The sequence below is a fragment of the Thamnophis elegans genome, chromosome Z (genome assembly GCF_009769535.1).
Source record: "Thamnophis elegans isolate rThaEle1 chromosome Z, rThaEle1.pri, whole genome shotgun sequence".
Classification (NCBI taxonomy): Eukaryota; Metazoa; Chordata; class Lepidosauria; order Squamata; family Colubridae; genus Thamnophis; species Thamnophis elegans.
Window position 1 is genome coordinate 60,532,865 of NC_045558.1, and position 14,597 is coordinate 60,547,461.

At 44.6% G+C, this 14,597-nt stretch overlaps 1 protein-coding gene across 1 annotated transcript in view; it reads left to right on the plus strand.

Moving 5' to 3' along the window:
* TMC2 (transmembrane channel like 2) overlaps positions 1 to 12,407 on the plus strand; it is a 144,322-nt gene extending 131,915 nt beyond the window's left edge. The window contains exons 15-17 of the mRNA XM_032235864.1: positions 387 to 465; positions 11,393 to 11,507; positions 12,355 to 12,407. Of these exons, the coding sequence (XP_032091755.1) occupies positions 387 to 465; positions 11,393 to 11,507; positions 12,355 to 12,407 (247 nt within the window). The remainder of the gene's footprint in view (positions 1 to 386; positions 466 to 11,392; positions 11,508 to 12,354) is intronic.
* The last annotated feature ends 2,190 nt before the right edge of the window (positions 12,408 to 14,597 follow it).

Below are 14,597 nucleotides of genomic sequence, written 5' to 3' on the forward strand. Positions count from 1 at the left end.
ATGTGTATTCATCACTGAGTCTATAGAAGTTTATAGGTTAGTGAAGATCAGTGTCTTTATCTACTATTTTAATCTATTAACTTTTTATCATCAAAAAGGTTTTTTTAGTTGGAAGAGCTTGGTAGTTAAAAATAAACCTAAGTCAAGAAATTGTTATAGCATTTTTATCTTATATCATAACCTCTTAAAAAGCATCTTCTTTCTGGTCCAACTTTGACTGCAATGAGATATTGATTTTATTATTGGGGGGAATAGCACTGATTTTGTTATTATATAAGATTCTGGATATCACAAAGTTTGAGAATCCCTCTGTGTTTTAGTATTTTCTTAAAGTCCTATAAGGTATTCCAGAGATATTTCTTTTAATTTGAAACTTGATTTTACAGTCTTGCCATATATTATCTGAATGCTGTGGCTGAAGGATACAAACATTCCCATGCAGAGCTGAAAAAGAAAATGCAAATGGTATTTAGATTTGTTTACATTTCATGTTAGTCTAAATGTAAAAATAACTGCATTTGCATTATTTGGATATAGACAGCTATTTCATTTTTTTCAACAACATAGTTGAAAAACTCATGTGTTCATTCATATGCTAACTGCAGTATAATGTTTTAATTAATTTCCTGTTAAAATCACAGCAGTTTCTCAAAAATGACTTTTTTAAAAGATGTACATTCAAACATGAATATTTAATATCTATAAAAGACAATGTTTTATTTTTAATAGGCCTCTTACTTTTTACATGAATCCTGGATTATTTTTTATCACTCTGAACATATATATATACACATACATACACACACACACAGACACACACATATACATACACACATACATACATACATACATACATACATACATACTTAGGAACAAGATATTTAGAGTAGAGTATTTATTTATTTGTTTATTTGTTTGTTTGTTTGTTTGTTTATTTATTTATTTGTCTTGTATGCCGCCCACTCCCGAAGGACTCCAGGTGGCTCACAATAGACAAGGGAAGGGGGAATAAATAGACAAAGACAACACTTTAAAAATGCAACATTCACAGTTTCCATGGGGCTGGATGTTTCACAAGCCCCCCGGCCTGCTGGAGCAGCCAGGACTTGGTGGTTTTGCGGAAGGCCGGGAGCGTAGTAAGGGTCCGAATCTCCACGGGGAGGTCATTCCAGAGGCCTGGAGCTGCAACAGAGAAGGCTCTCCCCCGGGGAGTCGCCAGCTGACATTGGCTGGCGGATGGAATCCGGAGGAGACCTAACCTGTGAGATCTAATCGGTCTATGGGAGGTTGGATTGGATTGGATTGGATTTATTTCATTTATATGCTGCCCTTTTCCCCGAAGGGGACTCAGGGCAGCTCACAATTCAGTCAGGGAAGGGGTACAGACAGGGGGTAAAAAACGAACATAACAGTACAAAATTTAAAAACACACAACAACCATACCATTCGAGGAGGGGGGCAGAAGCTCTTTAGCCCCAGGCCTTTCGGAATAGCCAGGTTTTAAGGGCTTTGCGGAAGGCCTGGAGGGTGGTGAGGGTTCGAATCTCCACGGGGAGTTCGTTCCAGAGGGTCGGAGCAGCCACAGAGAAGGCTCTCCTCCGGGTAGTCGCCAGTCGGCATTGGCCGGTGGATGGAATTCAGAGAAGGCCTAATCTGTGGGATCTGATCGGTCTATTGGAGGTAATTGGCAGCAGGCCAATACCATGAAGGGCTTTATAAGTGATGACTAGCGCCTTGAAGCGTATCCAAAGACCAATAGGCAGCCAGTGCAGCTCACGGAGGATAGGTGTTATGTGGGTGAACTGAGGTGCACCCACGATCGCTCGCGCGGCTGCATTCTAGACAAGCTGAAATCTCCGAATGCTCTTCAAGGGCTGCCCCATGTAGAGCACGTTGCAGTAGTCCATTCTAGAGGTCACAAGGGCACAAGTGACTGTTGTGAGGGCCTCCCGTTTCAGGTAGGGACGCAACTGGTGCACCAGGCGAACCTGGGCAAATGCCCCCCTGGTCACAGCCGACAGGTGGTGTTTGAAAGTCAGCTGTGGATCCAGGAGGACTCCCAAATTGCAAACCCTGTCTGAGGGGCGTACTGTTTGATCCCCCAGCCTGAGAGATGGAAAACTTGGCCAATTAGTAGGAGGGAAACACACCAGCCACTCGGTCTTATCCGGATTGAGTACAAGCTTGTTAACCCCCATCCAGGCCCTAACAGCCTCGAGGCACTGGCACATCACGTCAACCGCTTCACTGAGTTGGCACGGGGCGGACAGATACAACTGTGTATCATCCGCATACTGATGGTATTTGATCCCGTGCCGTCGAATGATCTCACCCAGCGGCTTCATGTAGATATTAAACAGGAGGGGGGACAGGATCAAACCCTGCGGCACCCCATAATTCAGGGGCCTAGGGGTCAATCTCTGCCCTCCGACCAACACCGACTGCGACCTGTCCGAGAGGTAAGAGGAGAACCACCGTAGAACAGTGCCTCCCACCCCCACCTCCCGCAGTCGTCGCAGAAGGATACCATGGTCGATGGTATCGAAGGCTGCTGAGAGGTCAAGGAGCACTAGGACGGAGGCATGACCTCCATCCCTAGCTCTCCAGAGATCATTGGTCAGCGCGATCAAAGCAGTTTCCGTGCTGTAGCCAGGCCTAAATCCCGACTGGAAGGGATCTAGATAATCGGTTTCCTCCAAGGACCGCCGGAGCTGAAAGGCCACCACTTTCTCAACAACCTTCCCCATGAAGGGGAGGTTGGAGACTGGACGATAGTTGTTTAAAATAGCTGGATCCAAAGATGGCTTCTTCAGGAGAGGTCTCACCACCGCCGCCTTTAAAGCGGGGGGAAAGAACCCCTCCCGAAGGGAGGCGGTAAGAACCGCCTGGATCCAGCCCCGTATCACCTCCCTGCTGTTAGCAACCAGCCAGGAGGGGCATGGGTCCAGCACACATGTGGAGGCACTTACAGCTCCCATGGCCTTGTCCACATCCTCAGGGGTAACAGCTTGAAAATCAATCCAGTGATGTTCATTCAGATTCTCCCCTGGTGCCTCGGCTGGCTCTGCACAATTGGAGTCCAGGTCCATCCGAAGCCGAGCAACTTTATCCGCGAGGAATTGGACGTAGTCCTCAGCTCTGCCTTGCAAAGGATCGCCCGTATTCCTCCTGTTTAGGAGGGAATGGGTTATCCTGAACAAGGCGGCTGGGGGCAACTCAGCGGAAGCTATCAGAGAGGCAATGTGTGTCCTTTTTGTCGTCCTGATTGCCCAGAGGTAGACTCTGATGCTGGATGTTAAGAGCGCTCGGTCTGACTCAGACTTACTGGATCTCCATCATTGCTCTAGGCGTCTCTTTCGGCGCTTCATCTCCCAGAGTTCCTCAGTAAACCAAGGAGCCCTCCTGGATCCATTGCCTCGGATCGGCCGTAAAGGCGCAATCTGGTTAAGAGCCTCTGCCTCTGCCACTGCTGAATTCCAGGCAGCAACCAGAGTCTCTGCTGGACTGCAGGCGAGGGTATCAGGAACAACACCAAGCTCCATCTGAAAGCCCAAAGGGTCCATAAGGCACCTGGGGTGGAACCACCTAATCGGTTCCTCCTCCCTACAGTGGGGGTTTGGTCTCCGAAAGTCAAGCCTCAATAGGTAGTGGTCCGACCATGACAGGGGTAAGGTCTCGCTACCCCTCAAACCAAGATCACAACTCCACTGCTCTGAGAGGAATACGAGGTCGAGCGTGTGACCCGCCGAGTGAGTCGGGCCCCGAATTACTTGGGTGAAGCCCATGGCTGTCATGGAAGCCATGAACTCCTGCGCTCCATCAGAGTGTTCACCGAGCGAAGGCAGATTGAAATCCCCCAGAACCATAAGCCTGGGGAACTCAATTGCCAGCTCAGCTACTGACTCGAGGAGCGAGGGGAGGGCTGCTGCAACGCTGTTGGGAGGCAGGTACGTTAACAGCAAGCCCACTTGACCATTGAGGTCCAACTTCACCAGCAAGGACTCACACCCAACAAGCTCCGGAGCAGGGATCCTACGAGGTACTAGAGACTCTCGGATAACAATAGCCACACCCCCACCCCTTCTCTGAGGTCGCGGCTGATGAAGCACCTGAAAACCCTCTGGGCACATTTCAGTGAGGGGGACTCCTCCCTCTGGGCCCAGCCAGGCTTCAGTAATGCATGCCAGGTCTGCCCTCTCGTCTAAAATTAGGTCCCGGACGAGGGGAGCCTTGTGAACTACAGACCTGGCATTTAGCGACAGCAGCCTGAGACCAGGGTCCTGATTACTCACGCCATCTGGCCTTGGAGTGGGACTCATAGGGCCGGAAGGAGGGATCTCTGTAACGTAGCGAGCCCTCCTTCCCCGGTAATGGCCAGCACTAAAGTCCCCGCCGTATCTGCCCCTCCCTGTTAAGACTGTAATACTCCGACCCACTCCCGTGTCCGTGGTCCCTCCACCCACCCCCATAGCCCCCACATTTCCCAACAGGCCTTTCGAATCAGTCATTCTGAGATTGGAGTAGGCCCAGATCCCCCCAACACTTCTGCGAAGCACTCAGTGTGGGGGAACCTGGTTCCCATCCCAATCTCGCTTACACACCCAAACACTCACTCACTCACACCCCTACAAAAATTTAAAAATACAACAATATAATATAAAAGGGAGTTAAACAAGTTAAAAAGTTAAAAGTGTGGGATCATTCAATCAAATACATACGTACCACATGCACTCCCCATACAAAAGAAAAAAAAATTGCGCAGCTATTAAAAGATGTAAAAATGTGCAAGTTCGGGTAAAGTTTGTAGGTGGGTTCGCAAAAAAGTCCAGTCCGGTGGGGTTCGCGGAAATATAAATGTAATATAAAGAGGGAGAAAGATTTTGTCTTCTCTCTTCTTGCGTGATAGATGGTAAAGATGGTACAGATGGTATTGGGATAGAAGTTCCAAAGGGGCTAAGATGGAATCTCTTGACAACAACGGGCGGCAATGATCGTACCAGCCAGGACCAGATCGTAAGTCCAATGTCCAATGTCCAGTAGCCATGAGTAGGGAAGCATATAGTAAAGTCCCGTATGAGTAAGAGCAGACCAAGGGCCAGGAAAGAGAGGAAAGGCCGCACTGTAGAAAAGGCCTAGGGAGTAGACTAAGGGGCTGTGGCAATGGCCGCAAGGCCGACTGCCAGGTCTTATACCGCCCCATATCAAACCAACTACCTCTCTATAAAGTCAGCCAACAGAGTCCAGAAAGATTCCAAGGAAACAGGGCCAGAGATGCCGAAAAACGCCAGGGGCATCCAGTAATGTAATCCGCCAGAGTAGAGGAGGAGGGGGGGACGCCTAGAAAGACTACGGCAGCCGGGAGGAAAACCAGCTGCCTTGTCTCATCCAGGTAATCGGCAGGAGGCGGTCTCTCAGGTACCCAGGTCTGATGCCATGTAGGGCTTTATAGGTAATGGCCAGCACCTTGAAGCGGGTCCGGAGACTAATGGTTAGCCAGTGCAGCTCGCGAAGGATAGGTGTGACGTAGGTGTACCTGGGTGCACCCACAATCGCTCGTGCGGCTGCGTTCTGGACTAACTGAAGTCTTCAAACACTCTTCAAGGGCAGCCCCATTTACAGCGTGTTACAGTAATCCAGTCTTGAGGTCACAAGGGCGTGAGTGACTGTCTGAAGGGCCTCCCGATCCAGGTAGGGTCGCAATTGGTGCACCAGGCGAACCTGGGCAAAGGTCCCCCTGGTCACAGCCAACAAATGGTGTTCTAAAGTCAGCTGGGGATCCAGGAGGACTCCCAAATTGCGGACCCTCTCTGAGGGGCGTATAATTTCACCCCCCAGACTGAGAGATGGAATAATTGGCCAATCTTTGGGAGGGAACATCAGAAGCCACTCGGTCTTGTCTGGATTGAATGCCAACTTGATTGCTCCCATCCAGACCCTAACAGCCTCCAGGCACTGGCACATCACTTCTACTGCTTTGCTGAGTTGGCACGGGGCGGATAGATACAACTGCATATCGTCCGGGTATTGGTGGTACTTAATCCCGTGCCGGCGTATGATCTCACCCAGCGGCTTCATGTAGATGTTAAATAGGAGGGGGGACAGGACCGAACCCTGCAGCACCCCATAGTTGAGGGGCCTTGGGGTCAACCTCTGCCCTCAGACCAACACGGACTGCGACCTGTCCGAGAGGTAGGAGGAGAACCACCGAAGGACGGTGCCTCCCACTCCCACCTCTCGCAACCGTCGCAGAAGGATACCATGGTCGATGGTATCGAAGGCCGCTGAGAGGTCCAGGAGCACAAGGATAGAGGGGTGACCACTATCCCTGGCTCGCCAGAGATCATCGGTCAGCGCGACCAAAGCAGTTTCCGTGCTGTAACCAGGCCTGAAACCCGACTGAAAGGAGTCTAGGTAATCGGTTTCATCCAAGGACCGTCGGAGTTGAGAGGCCACCACTTTCTCAACAACCTTCCCAACAAAGGGCAGGTTGGAGACTGGACGATAGTTGCTCAAAATGGCTGGGTCCAGATATGGTTTCTTCAGGAGGGGTCTCACCACCGCATCCTTTAGGAGTGGTGGGAAGATTCCCTCCTGGAGAGAGGTGTTAACTATCGTCCGGATCCAGCCGCGTGTTACCTCCCTGCTGGTCGAAACCAGCCAGGAGGGACACGGGTCCAGTATACAAGTGGAGCACTCACCGCTCCCATGGCCTTGTCCACTTCCTCAGGAGAAGCAAGTTGAAACTCAATCCATAAAGTATGCTCAAGACCTTCCCCCGGTACCTCGGCTGGTACCGTGCAATTGGAGTCCAGCTCTGTCCGAATCCGAGCGACTTTATCCATTAAATACTGAACAAATTCCTCAGCTCTGCCTTGTAAAGGGTCATCTACATCCCTCCCTTTCAAGAGGGAGTGGGTTATTCTAAACAAGGCGGCTGGGCGTGATTCAGCGGATGCAATAAGGGTGGCAAAATGCGAACAAAATGCGAGTAAACTTTGAATTTCAGTTTGATATGTAACCTATCATTTAAACATTGCCCAAATGAAAGTCTATGGGGTTCTATATAGTAATATGACTTTTAAACAATTGTGAATGAATGGAAAATCTCTACATTTTATTTTACTCACTATTGTGTTTAGTTTAGTCCCCGGGGGGGACTCAGGGCGGCTAACAAACTAAATAGGGAGAAGGGGAAGTAAAAAAAACAAGAAGACAAGACAAATACAAAAAACAGATTAAAAACTCGTCAACAACCACAACAATTTGAGTGGGGCTGGGAACTCATCAGCCCCAGGCCTGCCGGAACAGCCAGGTTTTAACGGCTTTGTGGAAAGCCTGAAGGGTGGCGAGGGTCCGAATCTCCATGGGGAGATCGTTCCAGAGGGCCAGAGCAGCCACAGAGAAGGCCCCTCCCCCGGGGATCGACAGTCGACACTGGAGGCCTAATCTGTGGGATCTAATTGGTCGTAGGGAGGTAATTGGCAGAAGGCAGTCTCTCAAGTACCCAGGTCCGATACCATGTAGGGCTTTAAAAGTAACGACTAGCACCTTGAAGTGCGTCCCGAGTCCAATAGGCAGCCAGTGCAGCTCGCAGAGGATAGGTGTAACGTGGGTGTACCGAGGTGCACCCACAATCGCTCGCGCGGCTGCATTCTGGACAAGCTGAAGTCTCTGAATGCTCTTCAAGGACTGCCCCATGTAGAGCGCATTACAGTAGTCCAGTCTTGAGGTCACAAGGGTGTGAGTGACTGTTTTGAGTGCCTCCCGGTTCAGGTAGGGACGCAATTGGTGCACCAGGCGAACCTGGGCAAAGGTCCCCCTGGTCACAGCTGACAAATGATGCTGTAAAGTCAACTGTGGATCCAGGAGGATTCCCAAATTGCGAATCCTGTCTGAGGAGCGTATAATTTCACCCCCCCCCAGCCTGAGAGTTGGAATACAAGGCCAATTATTGGGAGGGAAAAACACAAGCCACTCAGTCTTGTCGGGATTGAGTGCAAGCTTGTTCACACCCATCCAGACCCTAACAGCCTCCAGGCACTGACACATCACGTCAACCGCTTCACTGAGTTGGCACGGATGGACAGATACAACTGGACAGATACAACTGTGTATCATCCGCATATTGGTGGTATTTTATCCCGTGCCGCTGAATGATCTCACCCAGTGGCTTCATGTAGATGTTAAACAGGAGGGGGGACAGGACCAAACCCTGCGGCACCTCATACTTAAGGGGCCTAGGGGTCGACCTCTGTCCGCCAACCAACACCGACTGCGACCTGTCCAAGATGTAGGAGGAGAACCAGCGGAGAACGGTGCCTCCCACTCCCACCCCCCACAACTGCCGCAGAAGGATACCATGGTCGATGGTATCGAAGGCCGCTGAGAGTTCAAGGAGCACTAGGACAGAGGCATAACCCCTGTCCCTGGCTCTCCAGAGATCATCGATCAGCGCGACCAAAGCAGTTTCCATGCTGTAGCCAGGCCTGAATCCAGACTGAAAGGGATCTAGATAATCAGTTTCATCCAAGGGCCACTGGAGCTGAGAGGCCACCACTTTCTCAACAACCTTCCCAACAATGGGGAGGTTGGAGACCTGGACGGTAGTTACTTAAGATGGCTGGATCCAAAGATGGCTTCTTCAGGAGGGGTCTCACCACTGCCGCCTTTAGGAGGAGCGGGAAGGTCCCCTCCCGAAGACAGGTGGTAACTATTGTCTGGATCCAGCCCCATGTCACTTCCCTGCTGTTAGCAACCAGCCAGGAGGGGCAGGGTCCAGCACGCAAGTGGAGGCACTCACAGCTCCCATTTCTTGTTTTAATATTTCTATAGATAAAACAAGAAAGAAAAATAGAAGTTGAAACTCAATTAAATAAATATGTTCAAATTACAATAATCTAGAATACATTTAATATAATTATGTATTCTAGGACAATGCTGGAATTAAATGTCAAAGGCACCAAATTAAATGGACAAAGAGGATTTTTCTCAAATATTCCTTTCTACTTCCTCATATCATGTTAGAAAGATTGTCCTGTTTTAGTATGAATATTTTCAAAATTATAATATAAATTATAACTTCAGACTGATATGAGATTGAATGAAATATCAAAGATAAATTAGTAGTAGAACAAAGTCAAAATAGAGTCTTGGACTTTAAGATAGCTAATTTCAATAAACTTAGAGAGAGCTTGGGAAGGATTCCATTGATGAGAATCCTCAAGGGGAAAATAACTCAAGAAGATTGGGAAATTTTGAAAAGTGAGATTGAAAGACAAAAAGGACAAATATAAAAAGAGGAAAGAGGGACAAATAACGAAGGCAGAATATCAGCAAATAGCCAGAGTCTGTAAAGATGAAGTAAGGAAAGCGAAGGTTCACAAGAACAAAGGCTTGTGACAAAAGTAAAAAATAACCAAAAAAAAAAACTTTTTCCAACATGTTAAAAACAAGAAAAAAATCAAGGAAACAATTGGTCCATTGCTGGGAGAAAGTGGCAAGGTGACAAGCAACAGAGAGAAAGCAGAATATTTAACTCATTTTTTTGCATCTGTCTTTACAAAAATAGAAAAGACAGTCCAACCTACCAAAAACAGCACACAAAAAACAGATTCTGAACACGTTAAAATAGGGAAGAAAATGGTAAGTAACTACCCTAGATGAGTTCAAATCACCAGGACCGGATGGACCTGATGGATTACACCCCAAGGTTCTGAAGGAACTGGCAGACGACATCTCAGACCCCCTGAACTATATCTTTCAAAGATCCTGGAGCACTGGGAAGCCTAACCTCAATACCAGGGAAGATTTTGGAAAAGATAATCAAGCAACAAATCAGCAAACACTTAGAAGCAAACAAAGTAATAACTAAAAGCCAACATGGATTTGTCAAAAACAGATCATGCCAGACTAATTTTATTGCATTCTTTACAAAGTGACAAAATTAGTGGCACAGAGGAATACTGTGGATATAATTTACTTGGACTTCAGTAAGACATTTGATAAAGTAGACCATAACCTACTACTAGATAAAGTTGAAAAATGTGGGTTAAACAGCATCACCACCAGATGGATTCTAACTGGCTGACCAACCACACTCAACATGTAGTCCTCAATGGAACTGCATCTACATGGAGGAAAGTATGCAGTGGAGTACCCCAAGGCTCTGTTTTAGGATCAGTACTCTTCAACATCTACATCAATGATTTGGATGAGGGGATAAATGGAGAACTCATCAAATTTGCAGATGACACCAACTGGCAGAAATAGCCAACACTCAAAAAGATAGGCTTAAGATACAGAAGGATCTTGACAGACGTGAACATTGGGGTCTATCTAACAAAATGAAATTCAATGGTGCAAAAATTTTGCACCAAAAAGGTTTTATATTTAGGCAAGAAAAACAAAATGCACAGGTGTATATATGGTATGGTACCTTGTTCAATAGTAGTAACTGTTAGAGCGATCTTGGAGTCCTAGTGGACAACCATTTACCACTGTTAATACCACTTTATAATGCCTTGGTAAGAAGGCCATATTTGGAATACTGCATTCAGTTTTAGTCGCCATGATGTAAAAAAGATGTTGATACTCTAGAAAGAGTGCAGAGAACAGCAACAAAGATGATTATGGGACTGGAGGCTAAAACATATGAAGAATGGTTGCAAGAACTGGGTATCTCTAGTTTAATGAAAAGAAGGACTAGAGGAGACATGATAGCAATGTTCCAATATTTCAGTGGCTGCCACAAAGAAGGGGGAATCAAACTATTCTCCTGAGGGCAGGAAAAGAAGCAATGGGTGGAAAAGAATAAGGAGAGAAGCAACTTAGAACTAAGGAGAAATTTCCTGACAGAACAATTAATCAGTGGAACAACTTGCCTCCAGAAGTTGTGAATGCTTCAACACTGGAAGATTTTAAGAAGATGTTGGATAACTATTTGTCTGAAGTGGTGTAAGGTTTCCTGCCTAAGCAGAGGGTTGGACTAAAAGACCTCCAAGGTCCCTTCCAACTCTATTATTCTATTCTAAATTCAGGTACACCTCCATTTCAGCTATAGGTACCAGGATAGACACCAAGAGACTCTGAGTCTTACCACAGACATGAAAGCTGGCTGGGTAACTTTGGGCCAGTCGCACTCTCTCAGCCAAGTTGTCTCACAGGGTGGTTGTTGTAAGGAAAATAGGAGAAAAAAATATTAGATGTGTTCAACATGTTCAGTTATTTATAAAAAAAAGGTGGGAATAAAAAAATTATCAATTGTCAGTTTTGTTCTGATTTTAAATTGCATTATCCAAGTCTCACCTTAAGTCTCAATTTTGATTAAATTAGATGTTATGGTTCTTCTTTCTAGATGAATCAGGTATTTCATGATATGTTTTTATTTGTACAGCAACGTGAAGATGATAAAAATAAGAATAAGCTTTCTACCAATATTGCAATACAGGAACTAGAAGACTTGCCTATTCCATATGCAAAAAACATGGAAGGACCCAATGCAACTAAAGGTAAAGACAGTATAGTGTCCAGCGTTCATACATATATTGCTTTGGGTGAGTTGATATAATAGGACAACTTTATTTCCTCTACCATTTGCAGAGTGTTGTCCTCCCTAAATAGCAATAGCAATAGCAGTTAGACTTATATACCGCTTCATAGGGCTTTCAGCCCTCTCTAAGTGGTTTACAGAGTCAGCATATTGCCCCCAACAATCCAGGTCCTCATTTTACCTACAAAAGACCAAATGTGCCATTGTTTAATGTCAAGGTCATCCTACATACCCAAGAGAGAAACAATCACAATGCTCATATAGCCATCACAATGCTCATATAGCTTTTTTAATTAATTACTCTGTCAGATTAGTTTAATCAATAATCACTGTTTAACATTATGCCATGGTTTACAGCTTGTCTTGTAAGGTTCAGTGAAAGGTGCAAGCACCACTTCTTCCATACAGTACTCATATCAGTGCACATAAATAGAGATGGCACTATAAGCATGATTGTGTGTATTTTTACTCCTTTGACCCAAAGGCATCTCTGTTTAAGATGCAATAGTATCTAACTATATTGGCTTGATAAAAATAAATCAGATGTGTTTATATTCTAGATGCTCAATCTTATCAGTTTAGCTAACAGAGATCTCAAAAAATGTTAGCTACTAAATCATGTGCCATGCTAAAGTTAATAATGGTTAGGGGTACCACATTTGATTAGCAAACATTCAGAAACCACCAGACACCATATATAGACAATGATAATTCTTCACTACCACCTAGTGGTCACTTTTTACCTCAGCTTTATTAACTATAATACTGACTATTTTAGTGTAATAATGCCTTTTCTTTTAAACCAGATAAGCCTGTGTCACCAAGCTATAAAATTCATTCTTCAGAGAAAGAGACATAGTCAAATCCTGAGAAAGGAATAGTGTTGTCATCCTCACCTTCTGTGATAATGACCCAGCCACTTACTTCAAAACAACGTGTGCCTTTCTCTAGTCAACTAAAATCAGGATCTTATCCAAGGCAACCTTATCCAGAAATTGGAGGAGGGGAACCTAGTAACAATGGTTTAGAAGTAGAAATTATATCTACGAGATCATGAGCATAATGGTACTTAATAAACTTGGTTATTTTACAAAATTGTTCCACTGTTTAGAAATTTAAGAGCTTCAACTATCTTAGAAGAGTGATGAAAAGTTCCAATTCATAGATGTAATGCTTTTGCCAAACTCCAAAGTTTAGTTCTCTCCTTATATATCTTCATTTATTTTTCTCTGGCACACAAATAAAATTTACCTAAGCTGTAATACAATATCTAGTTAGAGATGGCAGCCTGGAAGGCAAAAAGTCCAAATTTAGCAGTGTTTTTTTAATTTTTTAATTTTTTGTTCTCTATATATAATTATACGTATACAATCACAAAGTTTTTTTTTTAAAAAAAAATCATGGTTCTTATATATTTGTCATTCCATTTATAGAATAATAATATTCCATTTGGGTTGCTTTGTTTACCATCCCTCGCCTGTTTTGACACCATCTTCTTCTCCCTTTCTTTTCTCCCTCCCTCCCTTCTCTATTTATTTCCTTCCTCCTTTCCCTTCCTTCTTCCCTTACCTCTCCCCTCCTCCTCTCTTCCTCTTCACCTTCCTATCCTCTCCTTCTCTCCTTCTCCCTTCCATACTCCTCTCCTCCTCTCTATCTTCCTTCCCTTCTCTTCCTCTCATCTCCTCTTCCTTTTTCTCCCTCCCTCCCTTCTCTTTCTTCTTTCCTCGTCTCCTTTCCCTTCCTTCTTCCCTTACCTCTCCCCTACTTCTCTCTATCTCTTCCCCTCCCTACCCTCTCCTTCTCTTCTTCTCCCTTCCATATTCCTCTCACCTCTCTCTTCCTTCCCTCCTTTTCCTTTCATTTCCTCTCCTCTCTTCCTTCCTTTTTCTATTGTTGCAGGTGTCTCTTCCAGCTCTTAATTTATATTTTCTTGGGGTGGTATTTCTGCAAACCCAAGAATCGTTGAATATCATTTCTTGTTCCTTTTCCTTCTCGCTCTCTCTTTTTTAAAGAATATTTTTCTTTTTTGGACAGAGACAGACAACACATAACACAAAGCCTTCTTCAATCACATACAGCATGTCGTTTGGTTGCAGAGTTTTTGTACATCATTTCCATAGTCCTCACTTTCAATTTTATATAAAATCACAAATTATCAATCGTGTGTGTGTGTGTGTGTGTTTATTTGTGCTGATAAATAAATAAAGGGAGACTAGTATAGATCTATTTCAAGCTATTTAGCTCTCATCAGCTAGCCATACCCTTACTGGGATTCGAACCTGTGCTGTATTGCATCTTAGGCAAACGTCTTAGCCATTAAGCCACAGGTCTCCTCCTTATCAGCTGAAGCCAGGGAAGAAGGTATATATTTAATGTCACAACCCCTGGTAAGCCCCAATCATGGGAGGAAGCTAACTGCTTCCATCATCTGTCAATCGGCTCGTCACAAGAGTCCATCACGACAGAAACCCAATATTTTTACTGTTGCCTTTGTTTGTGTTTTATTTGTGCTGATAAATAAATAAAGGGAGACTAGTATAGATCTATTTCAAGCTATTTAGCTCTCATCAGCTAGCCATACCCTTACTGGGATTCGAACCTGTGCTGTATTGCATCTATCTACCTACATACATACATACATACATACATACATACATACATACATACATACATACATACATTATTATCATTGTACATAATTTATTTGACTATAATTATTATTCCTTCATTTTAAATGAAATATTCTAAGTATTGGATTCATTTATATTATAAGAATTCATTACATCATCCTAATTCTATTCAATGATCATATATCTTTATATTGTTATGTGTATTATTCTATTATTCTTATATTACAAAAATTCTCCAACTTTTTCATTTCCATATTTTTTTATCTAACCACTGGTAAAATAAATGCCATACCTTATAAAATTGTTCATCTTCTTGTTCTCTAATTTCAAATGTCAATTTACTCATTTCAGCACCTTCCATTATTTTCTGAATAACTTCCTCCTGCGTTAATATTTTCTCATTTTTCCAATTTTTTGCA